At 38.3% G+C, this 21,743-nt stretch overlaps 1 protein-coding gene across 2 annotated transcripts in view; it reads right to left on the bottom strand.

The window, feature by feature from the left end:
- Positions 1–244: 244 nt before the first annotated feature.
- LOC139937646 (aromatic-L-amino-acid decarboxylase-like) overlaps positions 245–21,743 on the bottom strand; it is a 64,141-nt gene continuing 42,642 nt past the window's right edge. For both annotated transcript variants that reach the window (XM_071932888.1, XM_071932889.1), the window contains exons 8-13: positions 14,619–14,685; positions 13,570–13,732; positions 11,807–11,897; positions 8,231–8,329; positions 3,961–4,062; positions 245–3,447 (exon numbers count right to left, since the gene is read on the bottom strand). In XM_071932888.1, coding sequence (XP_071788989.1) covers positions 2,647–3,447; positions 3,961–4,062; positions 8,231–8,329; positions 11,807–11,897; positions 13,570–13,732; positions 14,619–14,685 — 1,323 coding nt within the window. In that variant the 3' untranslated portion in view covers positions 245–2,646. The remainder of the gene's footprint in view (positions 3,448–3,960; positions 4,063–8,230; positions 8,330–11,806; positions 11,898–13,569; positions 13,733–14,618; positions 14,686–21,743) is intronic.

Below are 21,743 nucleotides of genomic sequence, written 5' to 3'. Positions count from 1 at the left end.
AAAAGTGCTAAACAGTTGACAAACGGCGCTCCATTATAAACCATGGTGAATACATTTCGAAAAAATGCTAAGCAATTGATTGACAAACGGCGCCCCATTCTATCTACCCCCTAAATACCCACTTCAAACAGCGGTGTGTAGTCGGATCGGTCGCTCAGACAATTTGTTTCTGGTTATTCTTGGGCAGTATCCCGATGACCAGTCAATACTACACAGGGACATGTCTGGAATCGTTTGTCGTATCTTTGATTTAATTCAATTGACAAGTATTCGGAAAACATAATATCAGGAGGTTACACAGTAATCATAAATTATATTATGTTAGACAATTATCCCTACAAAAATACATGCTTTAAGAACTGCTACCAACATGCCTTTTCCGAAGCAGTTGAAAAACAATTGGGGCCTGCATCTAACAATTTGAAATACTGGTTAACAAATTCTGGATTCGGTTGTTGAACATTGCCTTTATAATATCAATCTAACAACATCCAGACAAGCGAAAGATTATGTGCGCATCAGTCTAAAACAGTTATAACCGAATTCAAATAGATATAGTGAGAGACGAATAATAGTATAGAATGTGACCTTCTTGTTTAATATACATTCATAAATACCTCAGACAGTTTCGCTATTCTTATTGGTGAAGAGCGCGTCACGTGGGTGTGTCTAAACCTTTGTTTATGACCAGTAAAAAGTGTTGAAACATGGGCAAAACACGCGAGCTTGCACATATGCTTATAAGACAGTTTCTTCATTCCTATTGGTCGAGAGCAACGGCTGAAACAGTTGTGCCACATCACGCGATACGCGCGACGCGCACAGCATTCCCTTATAAGGAATTGTTCACCCGAGGGCCTTACTATTTCATAGCTGGAGGGGTGTTGTGTTGAAAGAAATCATTGAACAATTTATATTGTTTGCATTTATTTTACTTTTTGACCAAAAGTGTTGATGTTTTTTGACCGAAAAGGTATTTGTGAATGGGAATCAAAGTGTGTTGAATCGGTTTCAACTAGTGGTTTAAACCCGCCGAGGCCTGGTTCTTGATAATTTACCTCGACTTCGTCTCGGTAAAATTATCAAGAACCAGGCCTCGTTGGGTTTAAACCACTGAAAACCTCTTCACCACACATTGAATCCCTTATTTAAGATCCTGTCTAGATATCAGTTTTTATCCTGCCCAAAAATAAATACATATTATATTAAACAAGTTTTACTTATCATAAACTTACATGCGACTAAAGATAAGATATTTCAAGACATATCTTACCGAAAACTTTGACATTTTAAATATAACCACATACATTGCAGACATCACACACACATGAAGTATTATTGATTTACTTAATAAGGGTTCTTCATTCTGGTTTAAGCTACGTATCCCTTTCATATGAACACTTTCTGTACAGTCCAACAATCAGTTACTCAGTTTCTTCAATGCCATTTCCTCATAAGAATACGTATTAAGTGCCTCACTGTTCACATCAAGTGATTTAAATTATAACAGTTGAAAAATAAGTTTATTAAAGAATAATGTATGCAGAAAACATGATGCTACTTCCTAAACAATATACGTTGAAGTATTAATTACCAAACTCACCGTGCCTTTAGAGAATGTGCAATTCTAAGTGAATTGCTGAAAGTGTATCGCCGAAGTTTCAAACTGTTGATTCCGTATCAACCTCAAGACTTAAATAATAATGTAAATATAAAGTTTGTAGGCCCTACACTGTTTACAAAATTTAACGAAAAGCCGTTCCTTTTCAAGTTGTTTTAATGTCATAAAACAAAAAAGTTTGTTACAATCTCATTGATCCCAATTGCACAAAAGAAATAGTATTGCATCTGTTTGTGTGAAGATTCGTTCCAACTATATATGACGATAACTACTGTGTACTGTATATCCTATACCAACGAGCCATAACAACTTAGTTTTTTTTAATGTTTTGAAAACAATTTGTTTCACTATATTAATAGTGGCGTAATGAGCTGTAAAATATATACTCGAACGAAAATGGCAAGTTTAAAATGTCATCAATCAATAACAAAATTGAGACGTTTATGAGTAAATGTAACTTTATATTGTGTAAAAAAGTAATACCCTTATCAATTGCTTTTCTAAAAGACTCGCGAAAAGCTCCGTTACGTCATCAGGTTTATTAGGTCATATTATGTGGGAGCCCCAATTTGTGAAGCCGCTTTGTTGTAGCGTTGAGGTATAACAAAGCAAACACCCACACATGACGTCAAAGTGTTTTTATTTTTTCAAAACCTTGAGGTTGGGGCCTGATTTTTTAGTTGATATTAACGAAAACTTCACAAGTGTACAAATATCAACATTTAATATAAAAAGAATAGCATTTTCGTCATTAACAAATTCGCTTTAAAATAGCTTTGAAACATAATGTCCATATCAATCCAAACAATTACCAACTTTGTATCAACCTGCACCATTATTAATGTTATTTTTATTGTTAATTTCTATAACTATTATCAGACGAGAAACGAGTTCCGAAAATACCGAAATGTTGCTTAAAAGGTCATGCATATAGGTTTCAGTAGAAACAGAACGTGTAAAGTTTGGCAAACGGCCTTTTTATAGACACATGTTTGCCAACTGCGGTGGTTTTGCTACTGTATGGTCTACTTATCAGCAGACTCATTATGGTCTGGTTTGGCTGAACAATGACAAGTATTCACAACCCCAGTGTACGTACTTTCTTTAGTGACACTAAGAGCACCAAAACGCCCTCTACTGGCAACTGACAAATCAGCTGGCTTCTCCTGACGACCGATGTCAATGCCACTGGTTCCATTGCCTTGGGATTTATGCGGCTTGATGACGGCACGTTTTGAGAAGCCAGCTGATAAACCATTTATCTGCAGTAAAGAGCAATCCTGTGGTGGATCTTTGGTGATGTGACCAAACACTTCGTCATCGCTTTCAATATCGTCAAGATTGGAAGAATGACCGTTGGTCATCAGACCGCTCAATTCTGAACCATTGATACTTTCTTGTGATTTGTAACTGGATTCAGGGGATAATTTGTCGGCCTTGATAAATGGTTTACGAGGGAAGCGGCTTGGACTCTTCTTTGGATCCACTCCGTCAGTATCACTTGAGTAGCCATCACCTTCTGGTATTGACAATGCCGCCATCTTGGATTCCGAATACAAAGCCATGTACACATCTGGCCTTGCTTCAAATACTGCTGCTTCAGGCCATGATGCAAGACGACGCCTCAGTGGACTTACACTCCGCAGAACTGCTTTCCCTGTGGTGCAGATGAGTCGCCAGTCGTTCAGTATATCATCCATTGTAGTACTCAGAGATGTTACAGTGAACCTGATCACGTAAAGGTTGTTTATAGCCGCTGGTACAACGTAAAGTTTACCGCTTCCATTGAGTCGACGTAACAACTCCTCCGTTAGGAAATTCTTCCCCTGTAATTCATTGTAAGATACAAGTTAATTGGCATCACAAACTCGTGACATTTTCAGGGGAAGGGATTTACTTAAAGGCAGTGGACACTATTGGTAATTACTCAAAATATTTATTAGCATAAAACCTTTCTTGGTGACAAGTAATGGGAGAGGTTGATGGTATAAAACATTGTGAGAAACGGCTCCCTCTGAAGTGCCATAGTTTTCGAGAAAGAAGAAATTTTCCACGAATTTGATTTCGAGACTCAGGTTTAGAACTTGAGGTCTCGAAATCAACCATCTAAACGCACACAACTTCGTGTGACAAGGGTGTTTTTTTCTTATTATCTCGCAAGTTCGATGGCCGATTGAGCTCAAATTTTCACAGGTTTGTTATTTTATGATATGTTGAGATACACCAAATGTGAAGGCTATAGTCTTTGACAATTACCAATAGTGTCCACTGCCTTTAAGATAAACGATTACACAAGTCGCAAACTATTGGAATTCGCATGCTAGACCGTTATACCTTACCTTGAGTCGGAATACAACTAGACTCAAATTGCAATCCACAGGAATCTCAAACATTGCTTCTGATCGCAAAAGCGTTTCGAAGTATTTTGCCAGACGAACACCCTGTAAACAACAACGACAAGGAAAACTGAAAGTTACATTTTGGTTTGAAATCAAACACATAGCTTAGACTACGGCGTGTTGGACTTCTAACCAGCAAATTTATCAATCAACTTATAGTAGGGGGCCCAATGTACAGATTTCGGGCTTCGTGGAAATTTCATGTTAATTTATGGCAACCATTAAAAATGCATTCTTAAGAGTCCCTAGAACAATCAAAATGATGTTGCATTTTTTTTATTGACCTTTAGTGACATTGACCTGAGGTTTCACCTAAAAATCTTTTTTTTTTTGACAGGTTCAAAGAGTTTCAAGGCAATTAAGCATATTTATAGTTAATTGTGAGTCTCTTCATGATAATCAACATAAAGTATTAATGTCCTAATGGTTTTGCGAAGGAACCGTGGCAACATGTTACATTACGTTGATTTTGAGGACCTTTTAAATAAATGCAGATATGACCAACCATTTAGTGACTGGTATGTAACCCGATCCAGCACCAGCGTTTCTTCTTGTGTTGCGTCCTTCTTCAGCTGATCTACGAATGTTAGTCTCCTCCTGCTTGGCTCCTGTTTCCATCAATGGGTTCCAAAAGTACTAAGGGCTCACAGCTAGCTCTGGATGGCGGACACAGTGGCTAGCAAGCCTCATCCTTCGTTCCCTGATCTTGACAGATACTCTTGGTATAGGGCAGCGTAGATCTGGGAGTTGGGCATAATAATCATGGTCCTCCCAGTGCACATCAAGGGTCATCCGTAGCATGCTTATATACGCCGTCTATTGCTCTTTCTTGATTTGCTGACAGAGAAAGAAGCTTCTAGAACTCCCGCATGGAATACTGATGGATCCTGAGGCTAGAAACACAGTTGGCAAGCTTGGTTATAGAGGCCAACAGAATACAGGGAACAAACTTACCTTTTACCATGCATATTGGTAAATTCATCTTCTTTGCGGTGGACAATAGTGACTAGAATGAAGATACACCAGAATGGAAACGTACACTCCATGCCACTGCCACTGCAGTTTATCAGCGACGACAACAGACTGAAAGGCCTAACTACTTCGCACGTCTTGTTGCCTGTTCAGCATCAAACACCAAGGTTGCCAAAGGTTGCTGGGTTTAAGACCGGATCGGCAAAGGGTGTTCTGAGACTGCCTCATGCACATGACTCTGTGTTGCTGCTTTCACGCACCAGTGCGCCCAAATCATCTTGATGACATCCAGTCCATGAACATCTAACCCCTATAGAAGGGACTTCTGTCCTTTTTAGGGGTTCGATGTCCATGTACTTGATGTCATCAAAATGATTTGGGTGCACTATGGTGCGTAAAAGCAGCCACACAGAGTCCGGTGCCCAACTGCACTTTGATGAACCGCCCAGCACACTGACAGTGATGATTCAGCTGTCCAGGGCTCCAGTCATACAGCAGATGACATACAATCTACGGACACCCCCGAAAGACTTAGAGCACCAACTGGTGTCTGAAACCCACAATGCACAATCAGCAAGTCAGCCATTCAACTCACTCCTAGCCTCAGAAAAACCTTTAACTGCTCCTTTGGTAGCAGCACCTGTCCATGAGTGGCAAACACTGTTGGCAGTTTTAAAGCGACACAGCGGATCAACTGCATGGCACCTGTAAACAAAAGTTCTGCCTAGTACCAGCACCAAGGACGAGCTGAATGTTTACCTTGCTCAGAAAGCCCTTCACCATTTTGAGAAGTGGTCTGAGACCTTCATTGTTAACTCAAGAAAGGATTTTTTTTAACCATTTAGATGTGCAGCACCTTCGTAGTTCACAAGACGAGGCCGATACTAAAATGATCCTGCACAGCATAGATGCTGTTTGAAGAGAAGCCACAGAACTGTAGGCTACATCTACTAAACTAGACACTGACTGCAAACACTTATTGACCTTCCTCGCAGACCTGCCCATCTGATCAGCTCCACCTGAAAGCATGACACCTGGTACGGCTCCAGCCTGGCTATGATTTTGTTTCAATGGAATTTCCTGTTTCATAGTCCCATTGCAAGTGACAAACAAGGTTTTCTTGCAGAGTTGTTGGTATCGTCGAAAGAGAAGCACGTCTCTCAAGTGCTGCTGAGGTAGTATCTGCATTTGCTGCACTGGGAGCCTCAAGAAAGCTGACAGCTGCAACTGAAGGAGTCATTGAGGTATTTGTTTGGCAACTTTAGGAGCCTGGTATACTTCCATAAGAAATGTTGCAGATCTTAGATTGGGCTTTTATGAAAGAATCCATAAGTATCACAAAAGTTACCATCTACGGAGCTTTGAAAGAAGTAATCGCACGAGCCCATTACCAGTCCATAGTGCGGTACCAGGACGATGTCCCTGAGCCACATCTATCACCAGCAAATTAGTCCGGATGGATGGTGGAGGGAGATGGGAGGTGCTAATCCCAAACCCTACTCCAACTATGTGACACTTATGAACAAATGTGGATGTTAGATGAACAAATGCCAGTCCCATTGCCCACGCAGGTCACTGACCTCAACAACCCAGAACTGGGCAAGTGCGGGGCAGACACGGAGGTTTGCAACAAAATGAGTCTTGGATATATGTTGTGACTTAACGAGGACGAGGTGGATCCTTTATTTTTGATAGGTCTTCGACACTATCAGAAACATTAACATTTGCTGTTTTTAGTAACCAAACCTCAAAATACTAAACTTTTATGTGAAAAACAACACTGTGATGTTCCAGCAAAACATGTCTCGTGAAAAAAAATAGTTGATAATTTTAAAGGAGAGTTCAAATGTTTATACTTCTGTTACTTTTTAATAAAGATCATTAAAAACACCCCAAAAGGAAACTTTGCCCTTTTTTTCTTCTGCAAAACCTGTAAATACTGTTATATTTTATATGTATTATCACGAGGATGCTCACAATTAACGGGGAATTTAATGCATGATTTACACGGCGCGTGGTGATTTAATGGAAAAAAAATATATTCATTGAATTGCCTTGAAACTCTTCGAAACCTGTCCAAATAGGAGATTTTAAGGTGAAAATGATGCATGACCTTTGACCTCAGGTCAAGGTCACTAAAGGTCAATAGAAAAAATGGCAACATCAATTGTTTTGTTCTAGGGACTGTTGAGAATGCATTTGTTATGGTTGCCATAAATTAACATGAAACTTCCACGGGAGTACATTGGCCCCCATATAATACTATTATTGCTGCGTTCTTCTGACGTTCTTCTGACGAGACGTAAAGCCGTTTAAAGCCGAATAGGTCCCGTGTGGTGTATGATACACATACAAGTACTCAGTGCTCTTATCGAAAAGAGAAGGGCTTAAGTTGGCTGCACATTGCACCACAGCAGCTTTTAAAACCATTATATCAAAAGGAATAAACCTCATACTTCAAAATGACGCTCCACGCTCCACACCTTGCAATGAGCGCTTTGATCCGCCCTAGGGTTTTGATAAAGCGCTTGAAGAATCAACTAGTGTTAAACTATAGTATTTTACACTCGCATGGAAATTAATTGAAAAAAAACCTTGACAAAGTTGGAAAACACTGAAATTGCGACGCCATAGTGTGTGTAACAAGGGCACTGCTTAGTCAGTTAACTTATAAGTCTATTACATGTTAACCGATTACTTGATGTAACTGGCGAACATACATCTGCATGTTTCTGATCTTCTTCAAGTACACCAGAAATACTTCATCTACGGACGTCTCAGAGCGAAAATGTTTTTGTATAAAGGTATTTTAATTATGAGACCCAATATATGAAGCACATTAAGATTTACAAGGTGCCGCTTAGCGAATTTAGCAGCCACTGCCAGAAAGTCCAGGGCAAACCTCTTCTCTTTACCGATAAGTTGTATTTATTTGAGGCACACCACTACGAGACAAGTGGCCTACACACTCTACTGCTTAGAAACGCAAACTCTGGAGTTCGTGGTACTTGACCGCTCGGCCACGATACGTCGCGATTTGCCTGTTCTGAAAGAGGCCGCATGGAAGGGATCTGTACATGAACAGGTTGTCTCGGTCGATTTTGGAAAACAATTCAGCAGTTTTACTGCATTCATTATAAATCAATGCGACTTTAAAGCCGACGAAATTGAGCTAGAAAACCTTTACCGGTACACGAGATGACTGGGTTACCGGATAATTGAAAGAAGATGTTAATACCTTTCGTACGTGCTCTTGAAGTCCTTTGATACCGAATGACCTAATGACAAACCATAACTTTATGGAACGGAAGCGACGACTCAAAGGTATCTGCCAATTCTGTAGAGGAAGATTGAAAACAAAAACGATTTGCAACAGCCCGGCAAGATAAATCGACTCACGGAAAATGCAAAATTCCCTCAAAATAGTCACTGCGTTTATTATTGCCTAAAAATCGCAGCAAAATAAATCACTGCCATAGCATGGACACCGCACGTTGCAATATCGTTGCATAATACTTTTGCAAATTATTGTCCAAATTGTTTTTGCAAATTATTTGCGATATTAAAGAATTAGACTACCCTCTGGCCTTCATAGTTTCTTTTAAAAAAGCGCGATACAGTTAAACATGCACATTACGCAGAACCTATAGTTTGTGCCATATTTGTAACGCCGCCACCATTTGCACAAATACATTGAGATGGAACATATAATCTTGCAATCAAATTTGCGACATCGCAAGTAAGTTTTTTTCACTATTAACGAGATGTCAGGGCAAATGTAGGACAAGGTTCCCAAGTGCTTGGGGGAGGGGCGGGGCGGTGGTCTGGATCCGCAAGTGTCCCAAAATGTGCTGTGCACTATTGATCGCATAAGCCATTCACTGTTAAAGCCATCTTGGACACCGTTTTTTCGGTACTTTTCGAATTGGTTTCAGCTGCAGCTGAAACGAACAAAAGCCTGCGTCGGGCTTGGAACAGGCAGACAGAGCTTAAGCCACATACAGACGGAGCTTATTCCACATACAGACGTAGCGTAAGCCACATACAGACGAAGCTTAGGCCACATACAGACGGAGTCTAAGCTACATTCATACGGAGCTTAAGCCATATGCAGATGGAGCTTAAGCCACATACAGACGAAGCTTAAGCCACATACAGACGGAGTCTAAGCCACATTCATACGGAGCTTAAGCCATATGCAGATGGAGCTTAAGCCACATACAGACGGAGCTTAAGCCACATTCATACAGAGCTTAAGCCACATACAGACGGAGCTTAAGCCACATACAGACGGAGCTTAAGCCACATACAGACGGAGCTTAAGCCACATACAGACGGAGTCTAAGCCACGTACAGACGGAGCTTAAGCCACATACAGACGAAGCTTAAGCCAGATACAGAAGGAGCTTAAGCCACATACAGACGGAGTCTAAGCCACATTCATACGGAGCTTAAGCCAGATACAGACGGAGTTTAATTAAGCCATATACAGACGGAGTCTAAGCCACATGGAACGTAGCCTAGCCCACATGCAGACGGAGCCTAAGCCACATACAGACGGAGCTTAAGCCACATTCATACGGAGCTTAAGCCACATACAGACGGACCTTAAGCCAGATACAGACGGAGCTTAAGCCACATACAGACGGAGCTTAAGCCACATACAGACGGAGCTTAAGCCACATACAGACGGAGTCTAAGCCACATACAGACGGAGCTTAAGCCACATACAGACGAAGCTTAAGCCATATACATACGAAGCTTAAGCCACATACAGACGGATCTTAAGCCAGATACAGACGGAGCTTAAGCCACATACAGACGGAGTTTAAGCTACATTCATACGGAGCTTAAGCCATATGCAGACAGAGCCTATGCCACATACAGACGAAGCTTAAGCCACATACATACGGAGCTTAAGCCATATGCAGACGGAGCTCAGCCAGATACAGACGGAGCTTAAGCCACATATAGACGGAGCTTAAGCCATATACATACGAAGCTTAAGCCACATACAGACGGAGCTTAAGCAAGATACAGACGGAGCTTAAGCCACATGCAGACGGAGTCTAAGCCACATACAGACGGAGCTTAAGCCACATACAGACGAAGCTTAAGCCATATACATACGAAGCTTAAGCCACATACAGACGGAGCTTTAGCCAGATACAGACGGAGCTTAAGCCACATACAGACGGAGTCTAAGCCACATTCATACGGAGCTTAAGCCATATGCAGACGGAGCCTATGCCACATACAGACGAAGCTTAAGCCACATGCATACGGAGCTTAAGCCATATGCAGACAGAGCTCAGCCAGATACAAACGGAGCTTAAGCCACATATAGACGGAGCTTAAGCCATATACATACGAAGCTTAAGCCACATACAGACGGAGCTTAATCAAGATACAGACGGAGCTTAAGCCACATACAGACAGAGTCTAAGCCACATACATCTGGAGCTTAATCCACATACAGACGGAGCCTTTGCCAAACAAAGACGGAGCTTAAGCCATTTGCAGACGGAGCTTAAGCCACATACAGACGGAGCTTAAGCCACATACAGACGGAGCTTTAGCCACATACAGACGGAGTCTAAGCCACATACATACGGAGCCACATACAGACGGAGCTTAAGCCATATACATACGAAGCTTAAGCCACATACAGACGGAGCTTAAGCAAGATACAGACGGAGCTTAAGCCACATACAGACGGAGTCTAAGCCACATACATACGGAGCTTAATCCACATACAGACGGAGCCTTTGCCAAATAAAGACGGAGCTTAAGCCATTTGCAGACGGAGCTTAAGCCGCATACAGACGGAGCTTAAGCCACATACAGACGGAGCTTAAGCCACATACAGATGGAGTCTAAGCCACATACATACGGAGCCACACACAGACGGAGCTTAAGCCATATACATACGAAGCTTAAGCCACATACAGACGGAGCTTAAGCAAGATACATACGGAGCTTAAGCCACATACAGACGGAGTCTAAACCACATACATACGGAGCTTAATCCACATACAGACGGAGCCTATGCCAAATACAGACGCAGCTTAAGCCAGATACAGACGTAGCTTAAGCCACATACAGACGGAGCCTATGCCACATACAGACGGAGCTTAAGCCATATGCAGACGGAGCCTATGCCACATACAGATGGAGCTTAAGCCACGAAGCTTAAGCCAAATACAGACGGAGCTTAAGCCATATACAGACGGAGTCTAAGCCACATGGAACGTAGCCTAGCCCACATGCAGACGGAGCCTAAGCCACATACAGACGGAGCTTAAGCCACATACATACGAAGCTTAAGCCACATACAGACGGAGCTTAAGCCAGATACAGACGGAGCTTAAGCCACATACAGACGGAGCTTAAGCCAGATACAGACGGAGTTTAATTAAGCCATATACAGACGGAGTCTAAGCCACATGGAACGTAGCCTAGCCCACATGCAGACGGAGCCTAAGCCACATACAGACGGAGTATATGCCAAATACAGACGGAGCTTAAGACATATATATGCAGATGGAGCCTAAGCCACATACAGACGGAGCCTTAGCCACATACAGACGATCAAAAGCCACATACAGACGGAGTTTAAGCCACATACAGACGGAGCTTAAGCCAAATACAGATGGAACGTAAGTCATTAAATACAGACACCAAAACACACTACTAGTCACGGATATTTTTTGTAAACGAAAACGTGTACTAAAGTGTTCTAACACTGGGTGATGGGAAACATTACATGCCCTATATATTTCTTTTTCTGTTAGAATAAAGATACGGCTCTTACCATGAAATCGATGGCAATCCCTTGTTTTTCATGTTTAAGATACAAAGGATTAACACAAAATGTTTTCTCCAATATTTCTCTATCTTTTACCCTGCAAATGAGAGAAAAAGATGAACTATTGTAATGTACGTAGGTTGATGAAGGTTGGATATAAAGTAAAGCAGAAACAAATCCTTTAACCAAACCTTAAAGTCGTGCTCAATGTTATTTCTTACAACACCATTCTACCCTTATCGACGAGTGAATACATAAGTAATACTACTCTCAAACTGTGGCGAATATTCTTGCGAAGATTAATATTTAAATTTCGCGGCGAATTCTCATTTCGTTAGCACATTCGCTTGCATATTATTCTCTACAGTGTGAGAGTAGCACCACTGTGCGTTGCTATAGCCCGTCTAAAGGCCCTGTCACACCATGGCGTATCGCTTGAACGTAAGCGAACGTATGCAAAATATCGAAAATACTTTGGTGTACGCTGATATAAGTTTGGGGTAAGTTGGGGATACTTCGTTTACGCTGAGAGCACGCTGTGATACGCGTACTGAACGTGTGCTTCATACGTTCTGCATAAGTTCCCCGTAAGTTCATGGTACGATAGACATACGTTGACATACGCTGACATACGTTATAGGAACGTTACTCGTAGGTTGGTATACGTTGGTGTACGTCTGCTAACGGGGAAACGTACAGCCAACGTAGTGATAATGAGATGATAACGTATCCATAGCGTATTGAACGTATACAAAGCAGTCAGTGCGACGCGCAGAATTTCTTTGCAAAATCGTGATCAGAAAAGCGCTCTCGAACCCTTTCAGAATTCACGAGAAAATGCGAGTGTTCATTAGCGCGTCAGTAAACTGTTCCGTTTGGTGGGAAATGTTTCAACAAAAAAACTTAAAATGAAGGAGGATTATCTTGAGATGTTGTCTAAATCGCAAAGTGTGACATGAATAAAACTCCTTTTTGATGAACCCTTCACATTTGCCGTGACCCTGACTGCTTCCCGTTACTTCGGTGATTATAAAGGATGTTTAGAATTTTGCAGTTGTCAGGTTTTTAATTTTTTTGCGTCAAAAAAGGGGCAAACTTTAAAAAAGAAATGAGGATGAGTTACTCAAGGGACCCACTTTACTGAACCCCCCCACATAAGTTCATAAAACGCCAAATGCTCGCTTGCTGTATCCACATACGCTAGCTGTACTGTAGAACACAATATGTACGTTATCACTACGTTGGCTGTACGTCTCCCGGTAGCCGACGTACATCAACGTATACCAACGAGTAACGGTCCTATAACGTATTCCGTCGTGTATCATCGTATGTCAACGTATGTATATTATCGTATGTCAACGTATGTCTAACGTACCATGAACTTACGGGGAACTTATGCAGAACGTATGAAGCACACGTTCAGTACGCCGAGAAATTTTGAACATGCTCAAAAAAAAAATCGCGGGCTCGACGTGTCCAAAATTTTAACAGCGTATCCCAGCGTGCTCTTAACGTAAACGACGTATCCCCAACTGACCCCAAACTTATATCAGCGTACACCAACGTATTTTCGATATTTCGCATACGTTGGCTTACGTTCAGGCGATACGCCGTGGTGTGACAGGGCCTTTAGGCAAGTACATGTGTAATTATGTCCGTTAACCGTGGACGACTCTGCTTTGCACTTAGGTTTGAAAATAGTTCGGGCATTATACTAACGTTATTTTGACCAGTGTATAATTCCTTGATTTATTTAACTTTCTACTTACCACATGGCAGTGCAATCAAAATGAACCATCATCCATTTGCTTGGGTTGAAAGCAAAAGTGTCTGCCTTTTCAACTCCTTTCAAATGATGACGGTATTCGGGACATAGGAACGCAGTCCCTGCGTATGCAGCGTCCACGTGTAACCATATCCCATATTCTTCACCTGTCGACACAAAGATAATATCAACTGGTTGATATTAACTTTGTTTATGCAAATTTTTAGGCTTTTTAAATCATTGATAAAATATCAGAACTGAACTTAAATATGGCGAAGTAAAAACACAACTTTATCTGAAACTAGAAAAAAGTGGAATAAAAACAACAACTAAACAGTTATTATGAAGTTGTTAAAATTAAAACTTAAGTTGAGGCTGGAGGTTAACGTTAGAAACTGTATGCAGGCCCTTTTATTAAAACAGCTCTTGCCTAATGACCTATCCCCAACTTCTCTTGACATGAGGTTTGACAGGCTGACATGGGGGACAAATAAAGGACAACATCAATACTCAAAAGCCTTTGAGCTTTTTTGGTGGATTTATAATTTAAAACAAGTAAACTTGTGTAAATTAACTATATAACCTACCAACTCTAACAAAAATAGTCACAAAGTTGCAAATTTTGAAGAGCCTAGTTGTTTCTTAGAGGGATGGCATTGCTCTATCAAATAATTTTTTTCCTCCGTCGATTTTTTTTATAAATCGGAAGACATGAGGTAAACAAGTTTTGTTGGTCTGACATGGACGATGAGGTAGATCTACCCCCATTGTCAGGCATGGAATGACCCACACAAATGGAAGTAGTGCTATATTTGGAAGAAAAAAAATATTCAGTTGATATTCTCAACGAATAATTGAAATTATTCACAATTGCTGATTCTCGTTGAAACAACAATATTGTGTAACGACGGCACTTTCGGCCACTCTAGGATGTAGTTATGATGAAGGATAGTTCCAGCCAAATCAGAGTTTGGTTCCCATCTTATTAACGTCATCCAACTGAACACAATTACCTCAATTATTAAGATATTTGATTTGTTCGTTGATACTCACATACTTCACCGATCTCTTCTAGGTTATCAAACGCACATACACCTGTTGTTCCGAGCGTAGCGCATACCTGCAGAAAAACAAATAGCTTTTTAGACCCAAACATAATTGAAGCATTCATTTAAGTTATTGCATAATGTTTTTTAAACAGCTGACGATACATGGCTGATGATGTGTCTGGCGATATTGGTGCTGGAGTGGCTTATGGTATGGCTGAACTTTATTTATAAAAGAGGTATACCATCAAGGAGTTACGTCTGTGGATGTTGGAAGATAAGCTTATCATAAACGACGCCCAAACTGAATTTATTATTATTGGTATTCCGTTGCAATTATCCAAACTAATTAACGATATCAGATTTAAGAGTGTGTGATTGTGTCATTACACAGTCATTACAAGAATGCAACTTAGGCTGCTGGTTTGACTCAAAATTCACAACGAACAAGCAACTTACTAAGACGTGTTCCACTGCATTTTATCATATTCATAATATCAGAAGAATGAGGAAATATTTGTTTAGAGAAGCGTTAATGCTTGTATAACCGTCCGTCTTGATTACTGTAATAGTTTAATTTATGGTCTACCGGACTCACAATTATCCAGACTGCAAAAAACTCATAATGACGCTGCTAGGCTTGTATGTGGTACGCCTAGATGGAGCCACGTTACTCCCTTACTCCATTTCATTGGCTGCCCATTCACTATCGTGTTCAGTTCAAAATTGTTTTATTGACATTCCAAGGCCCTCCATGACCTGGCTACAAAGTACATCATTGATATGTGGCATGTTAAGGACCATTCTCTGTGTTCAAATAACAGGTTACTCCTAAATTACCCAAAAGGTAAAAATTAATGCAAAAATCCACTGCTGCACCGACGCTTTACAATGGTTTACACTCAGACATTCAATATACAGCCTCTTTAGGTTTTTAAGGCTAAGCTTAAGTCTTTTCCTTAAAAAAAAAAGCTTTTGGCTAATTTTGATTGTATGTGTAACATTATTGTTTAACTCTTTGCTGTTTTTCTCGATGGTGCTGATTTTTATGCTGTTGTAGATTTATGTAATGCACTTTTGAACATTTTTTCATGGTGAAATGCGCACAATATGTGGTTTTATTATTATTATCATCATGAAACCTTTTATAAAGACCTTTATACTTGCCCTAGACGTATCCTTAGCACGAACTAGCAAGGACAAAATCTAACACAATTGTTTTTTCTGCTTCATGAAAATTTAAAGAAATCGAATGGTGGTCCTATAATTATGAGTTGAAGTGTCGTGGCCGAGCAGTTAAGAGCGCCGAATTTCAAACTCTTATTGCAAGACACTTAATCACTGCTTTGTCCTTCGGATGGGACGAACAACCGTTGGTCCCGTGTGGTGTGTAACGCACGTAAAAGCACCCAGTGCACTTATCGAAAAGAGAAGGGGTTTTCCCCGGTGTTCCTGGCTGTTAGTTTTGTCCTGTGTATTTTTAATGTCTGTCTGTTTTTTGGTCTGCCTGTTCATATTCTGGGGGAACAAGAGCTGTTCTTCTCCCTGGACCTAGATGTTGTCTTTTGTTTAAAGTTTCACCTGTTAATACATGTTTGATTTACAATAATTTTGAATAAACGTTTATCTCTATCTATATATCTATTGGCAGCATATGTCACAGAAATCAAAACTTCGTCCCAGCACTCACCTTGGGTTAATACGCTTTGTATCCTTTGGAAATGGGCGCGTTATACAGTTATTATTATTATTATTATTATTATTATTATTATTATTATTATTATTATTATTATTATTATTATTATTATTATTATTATTATTATTATTATTATTATTATTATTATTATTATTATTATTATTATTATTATTATTATTATTATTATTATTATTATTATTATTATTATTATTATTATTATTATTATTATTATTATTATTATTATTATTATTATTATTATTATTATTATTATTATTATTATTATTATTATTATTATTATTATTATTATTATTATTATTATTATTATTATTATTATTATTATTATTATTATTATTATTATTATTATTATTATTATTATTATTATTATTATTATTATTATTATTATTATTATTATTATTATTATTATTATTATTATTATTATTATTATTATTATTATTATTATTATTATTATTATTATTATTATTATTATTATTATTATTATTATTATTATTATTATTATTATTATTATTATTATTATTATTATTATTATTATTATTATTATTATTATTATTATTATTATTATTATTATTATTATTATTATTATTATTATTATTATTATTATTATTATTATTATTATTATTATTATTATTATTATTATTATTATTATTATTATTATTATTATTATTATTATTATTATTATTATTATTATTATTATTATTATTATTATTATTATTATTATTATTATTATTATTATTATTATTATTATTATTATTATTATTATTATTATTATTATTATTATTTTTTATTTTTTTTTTCTTGATGTGGAGTTATATTACTCCGTTTATTCAACATTCATCAGCAAAGGCATACATCAAATAAACACACTATCAAAAGACACTCCAGTAAATACTTCTAATATATAACAGGCACAATAAGTAACAGAAGCTCAGAAAATAACAATAATATTAACAATAAACAAAATAATTAAATAGTTAAATGAATACCTCTATTATATATACAAATATCTACAATTTAGCGTGACTCGGGAATCACGTGGTTCGGGAAAAAAACAATACTGACAACAACAAAAAACAAAAATTAGAAAAACATGATACATATGGGACAAAGGAAATAACTTGGCCCTTGGTAAAACAGGCAATTAGTAATTAAAACTGACTTCGTCCTTAGTGGTGAAACACAAAGCATTGTTCCTAGTATAGCAATTTTCGAATGATTCTGGTTTTAACCTGTTCTTTTCCATTCGAAGAAAATATTTCAAAGATAACTTTAACTGTGAGATGATGTCGATTTCTGCTGGTCTTGAATAACTATTAAACACCTTTTTGCATCGAATATTCCAGATCAGCCTAAGCAATTTAGCAACAACGACGGCCTGGACCGGTTTTAGAGCATATCCAAGAATTCTGTTAGAGTCGTTTAAATAAAAATGTTTGTTACCTGTATATTTGCTAAGCAATCTTTCTACAAAAATCCAAGCATCCAATGTGTGAGAACAGTAAATGAAAATATGCTCATGAGTTTCTCTTTCTACATTACAGAGCGGGCAAGATTCTTCTCTAACAATACCAATTTTAAGCAAAACATCTTTAGTAGGTAAAATTCTGTGTCTAAGTTTGTACATGAATTGTTTATCATCAGGATCCATTAAGTAGTTCTTAAAATCGCTGATCCATATCGCAGACCAATCAAGATCTTGACTAATACTGAATATATTTTGCCAAATTGGTTGAACTCTAGGAACGACACTTTTTTTCCTAATCAGGTTGCCGTAGTTGGTCTTGGCTTTAGTTAAATACATCGGAGCAGACTCCTCTCCGTTATAATCTTTGATGACTAACCAATTACATAAAGGAGTAGCTGGACCTTCTCTTTTTTCTTCAACTAGGTTGTAATCCACATGATGCTTAAGGCGACCTAGCATTCTACCGGCATTAATATTACGTAATGCACACATTTCAGCAATTTCTTTAAAAGAGATCAGTTTACCCTGTTTCACAATATGTTTTATCCTGTTAATACCAAAAGATTTAAGCAAGGTACTACCAAAAGTGACGTTGTCCTTGGTGACGCTAACATTATTCCACAAAGGCATTTCTCTTGTTTCTAAGACACTAGAATGTTTACAATCCATAATACCTCCTGCTTTATCAAAGGCATTGATCACATCAATATAAAAGGACGTGGTTTTCAAAGCTTTTTTCTGATTGGCAAATATATACCATCCCAAGTGATCATTGGCGCTAGCTTTATTAATCCAATAGTCAAAAAAATATTTCCATTTCCCTTGAGATAAGGGGTAGCGAGCTAGCCAGTTTAATTTGAGGCTCATTAATTTGCAGTTAATGTCAACAAGACCCATTCCACCCGAGTCTTTTGGACCAATGATGGTAGCCCTCTTAATTTTTTCGATTTTACCATCCCATAAGAAATTCCAGATCATATTATTCATCTTTTTCACGGTTTCCTCGGGACAGGTTAACACGCTGCCAAGGTAATTAATACATGGCCCAATCAAAATATTTACAATAACAGACTTGCCATGATAGGTGAGATTACGTTTAGACCATTTATCTAAAGTACTACGGATTTTTGTAATTCTCGGACCCCAGTTGTCATTTGGTACGACATCATTCCCAAATATGATCCCAAGGATTTTAAGTTTATCACACCATTGGAAGTTACAAGGTTTGTCGACTCTACCCGTCCACTTCCCAAGCCACATGCCTTTGGACTTGTCTACATTGAGTTTAGACCCGCTTCCCTTACAATAGGTACTAAGTATGTTATCAATAGTAACGAACTCCTTGTTGTCACCAACAAAGAAAGTGATGTCATCAGCGTGTTGAATTAATCTAATACTACTTTCACCTCCCGGCGTAACAATGCCTTTTAAATCACAATCAGTTCTAGCCAAACTCGCTAACCCTTCCGCACAGATAGAATAAAGGAGAGGGGATAAAGGACACCCTTGCCTAATCCCTCGAGAAACCTTAACTGGTGAACCAATAAAATTATTTACAATAATGTTACAATTGGGATTGCTGTACAATAATTTAATCCATTTAATTAAATTCGAAGGAATTCCCATTTTTTTCAAAACAGTGAACAAATATTTCCAGCTAATTCTGTCAAACGCCTTCTCTTGATCTATACTTATGAGAGCAGCCTCCGAATTGTCTAATTCTACATAGTCAATGGTATCACGCAGAACCATAAGATTATCATGAATATTTCTTCCTACAACTCCACAAGTTTGTTCTTCACCTACAAGAAGGGGCATAATAAGCTTCATTCTATTAGTGATGACCTTGGATAGGATCTTATAATCGACAGTGAGCAAGCTGATAGGACGCCAATTTTTTAAATCAGTTCTTTCACCTCTGTTTTTATAAATAAGTCTAATTAACGCAGAGTTCATTGATCTACATAAAATACCATTCTTGAAACAGCAATTATAGACTTTTAAGACATCAGAAGCGATTGTGTTCCAAAATGTCTGATAAAACTCAACCGTAAGCCCGTCTAAGCCAGGAGACTTATTTTTGTTCATTTGAAATAGCGCTAACTTGACTTCATCAGCCGTAATTGCTTTTTCAAGATTACAATGAATATCATGAGGAATTTGTTTTCTACTTATTTTAGAGATAATATCATTTAAATGATCATCAGAGATGTCTTCCTCTTTATACAAGTCAGAGTAAAAATCATTAGCATGATCAAGCATAGAGTGAGGTTGATCGATAAATTTCCCTTCGGCATTAACCAACCTATCAATTTTACTATTCTGGACTTGCTGTTTTTCAAGATTCAGAAAGAATTTAGAGGCTTTTTCACCTTCCTCTTTAATGGTATTCCGAACTCTAATTTTAGCCTTGGACCATTCTTCAATTTCGTAGGTTTTTATTTGAGCTTCAATGTCTTTAATGGCATCAGCCCTGGAGTCTGGATTCTCCAAGAGCCTGTTGTATTTTTTCTTAAGATCATTAATTTTTTGTTTTTGAAGGTGCGCTTTTTCTTTGCCGTAATCTTGGAGAATTTCTTTTATTCTGAATTTACCGCTTTCCCACCAATCCAACAGAGACTTGTAGTTGTATTTTTGAGAAGTCCAGAATTGTAAAAAGGTTTCTATACGATATTTACAATCATTGTCATTTAAAAGACTATTATTACATATCCACCTTCCTTGGCCATGCACATTACCGGGATCATGTAATTTCATACAAACTATAGAGTGATCAGAATTACCATGTGGATTAACACGCACGTCTAAAACATTACTCAGAAGATTGGACGATAAAAACAAATAGTCAATTCTAGTCGACTGCTTACTAGCTTTGTGGTAATGTGTGTATCCTGCTTTATCAGGATGAATAGTGCGCCAGACGTCACATAAATCTTTCTCGTGAATGACATTTTTAAGAATAGTTTTACTGCCATCTTTGATTTTTACATTATCAATATTACAATTGAAATCTCCACCAATAATAGAAGAATCGCTAATTATCCAATCAGACATGTCATCAAAAAAATAAGCCCTATCGTACGAATTGTTTGGAGCATAAACAGAGGCAACTGGAATGTCAAGATTGTTCCATTTAGTTTGACCCTTTATCCATCTCCCTTCCTTATCCCTAGAAATATTATCAATGCAGAGACCAGATTTTTCTGAAGTGAGAATAGCAACCCCCCTGGATTGGCGATTGCCATGACTAAAATGCATATTTCCTTGCCACTCTTTACTCCAAACGGGTTCGTCATTTTCTTCACTGTGAGTTTCTTGAAGAAAAATTAGGCTAAACTTGTTACGACATAAAAATTCAAAGATCACATTACGTTTTAGGTTATTCCTCAAGCCATTAACATTTATGGAGGCAATAGACAATATGAACATACCAATGATGATGTTGTACATTAATGTCTTCATCTCACCAGCCATAATGAAGGTAAAAGTTACTTTGGCTTCCCTCTTCCTCTCCCTTTCTGGCTTTGTTGAACTCGTTGTTTGGGTTGGCTTTCGTTGTTCTTACTAGGCTTGTTGGTAGTTGGGTAGCTTGATGGACCCGGTTGATCAGTGTCACTGGTTTTACTTGTTGTTTGTTGAGAGTTATTCGTTGTTGATTTCCTTTCCCATGATGTTCGCTTTTTCCTTCGTCGACGGACTCCCCCGCGTGTGTAGAGAGTGAATTCTCCGCCTAGATCTTCTGGGTCTTCACTGTGATAATCTGGATCAACGAGTCTTCCACTATCCTCGTCGATCGATCCTTCCGAATATGTATCGTCGGATCTTTCATCCGTATGTTCCTGGTCGTGCATGTTCTCTGGTGTCTCATCAACTGGGTTTTCGGCTGCCAAAGTTTCCATATCTGTTGGTGTTGACTCATCACGAGCTACTTTAGATGATGCTGTTGAAGCTTCAGT

The sequence above is a fragment of the Asterias amurensis genome, chromosome 5, assembly GCF_032118995.1.
Source record: "Asterias amurensis chromosome 5, ASM3211899v1".
Classification (NCBI taxonomy): domain Eukaryota; kingdom Metazoa; phylum Echinodermata; class Asteroidea; order Forcipulatida; family Asteriidae; genus Asterias; species Asterias amurensis.
This window is presented reverse-complemented; position numbering and strand designations above follow the sequence as displayed.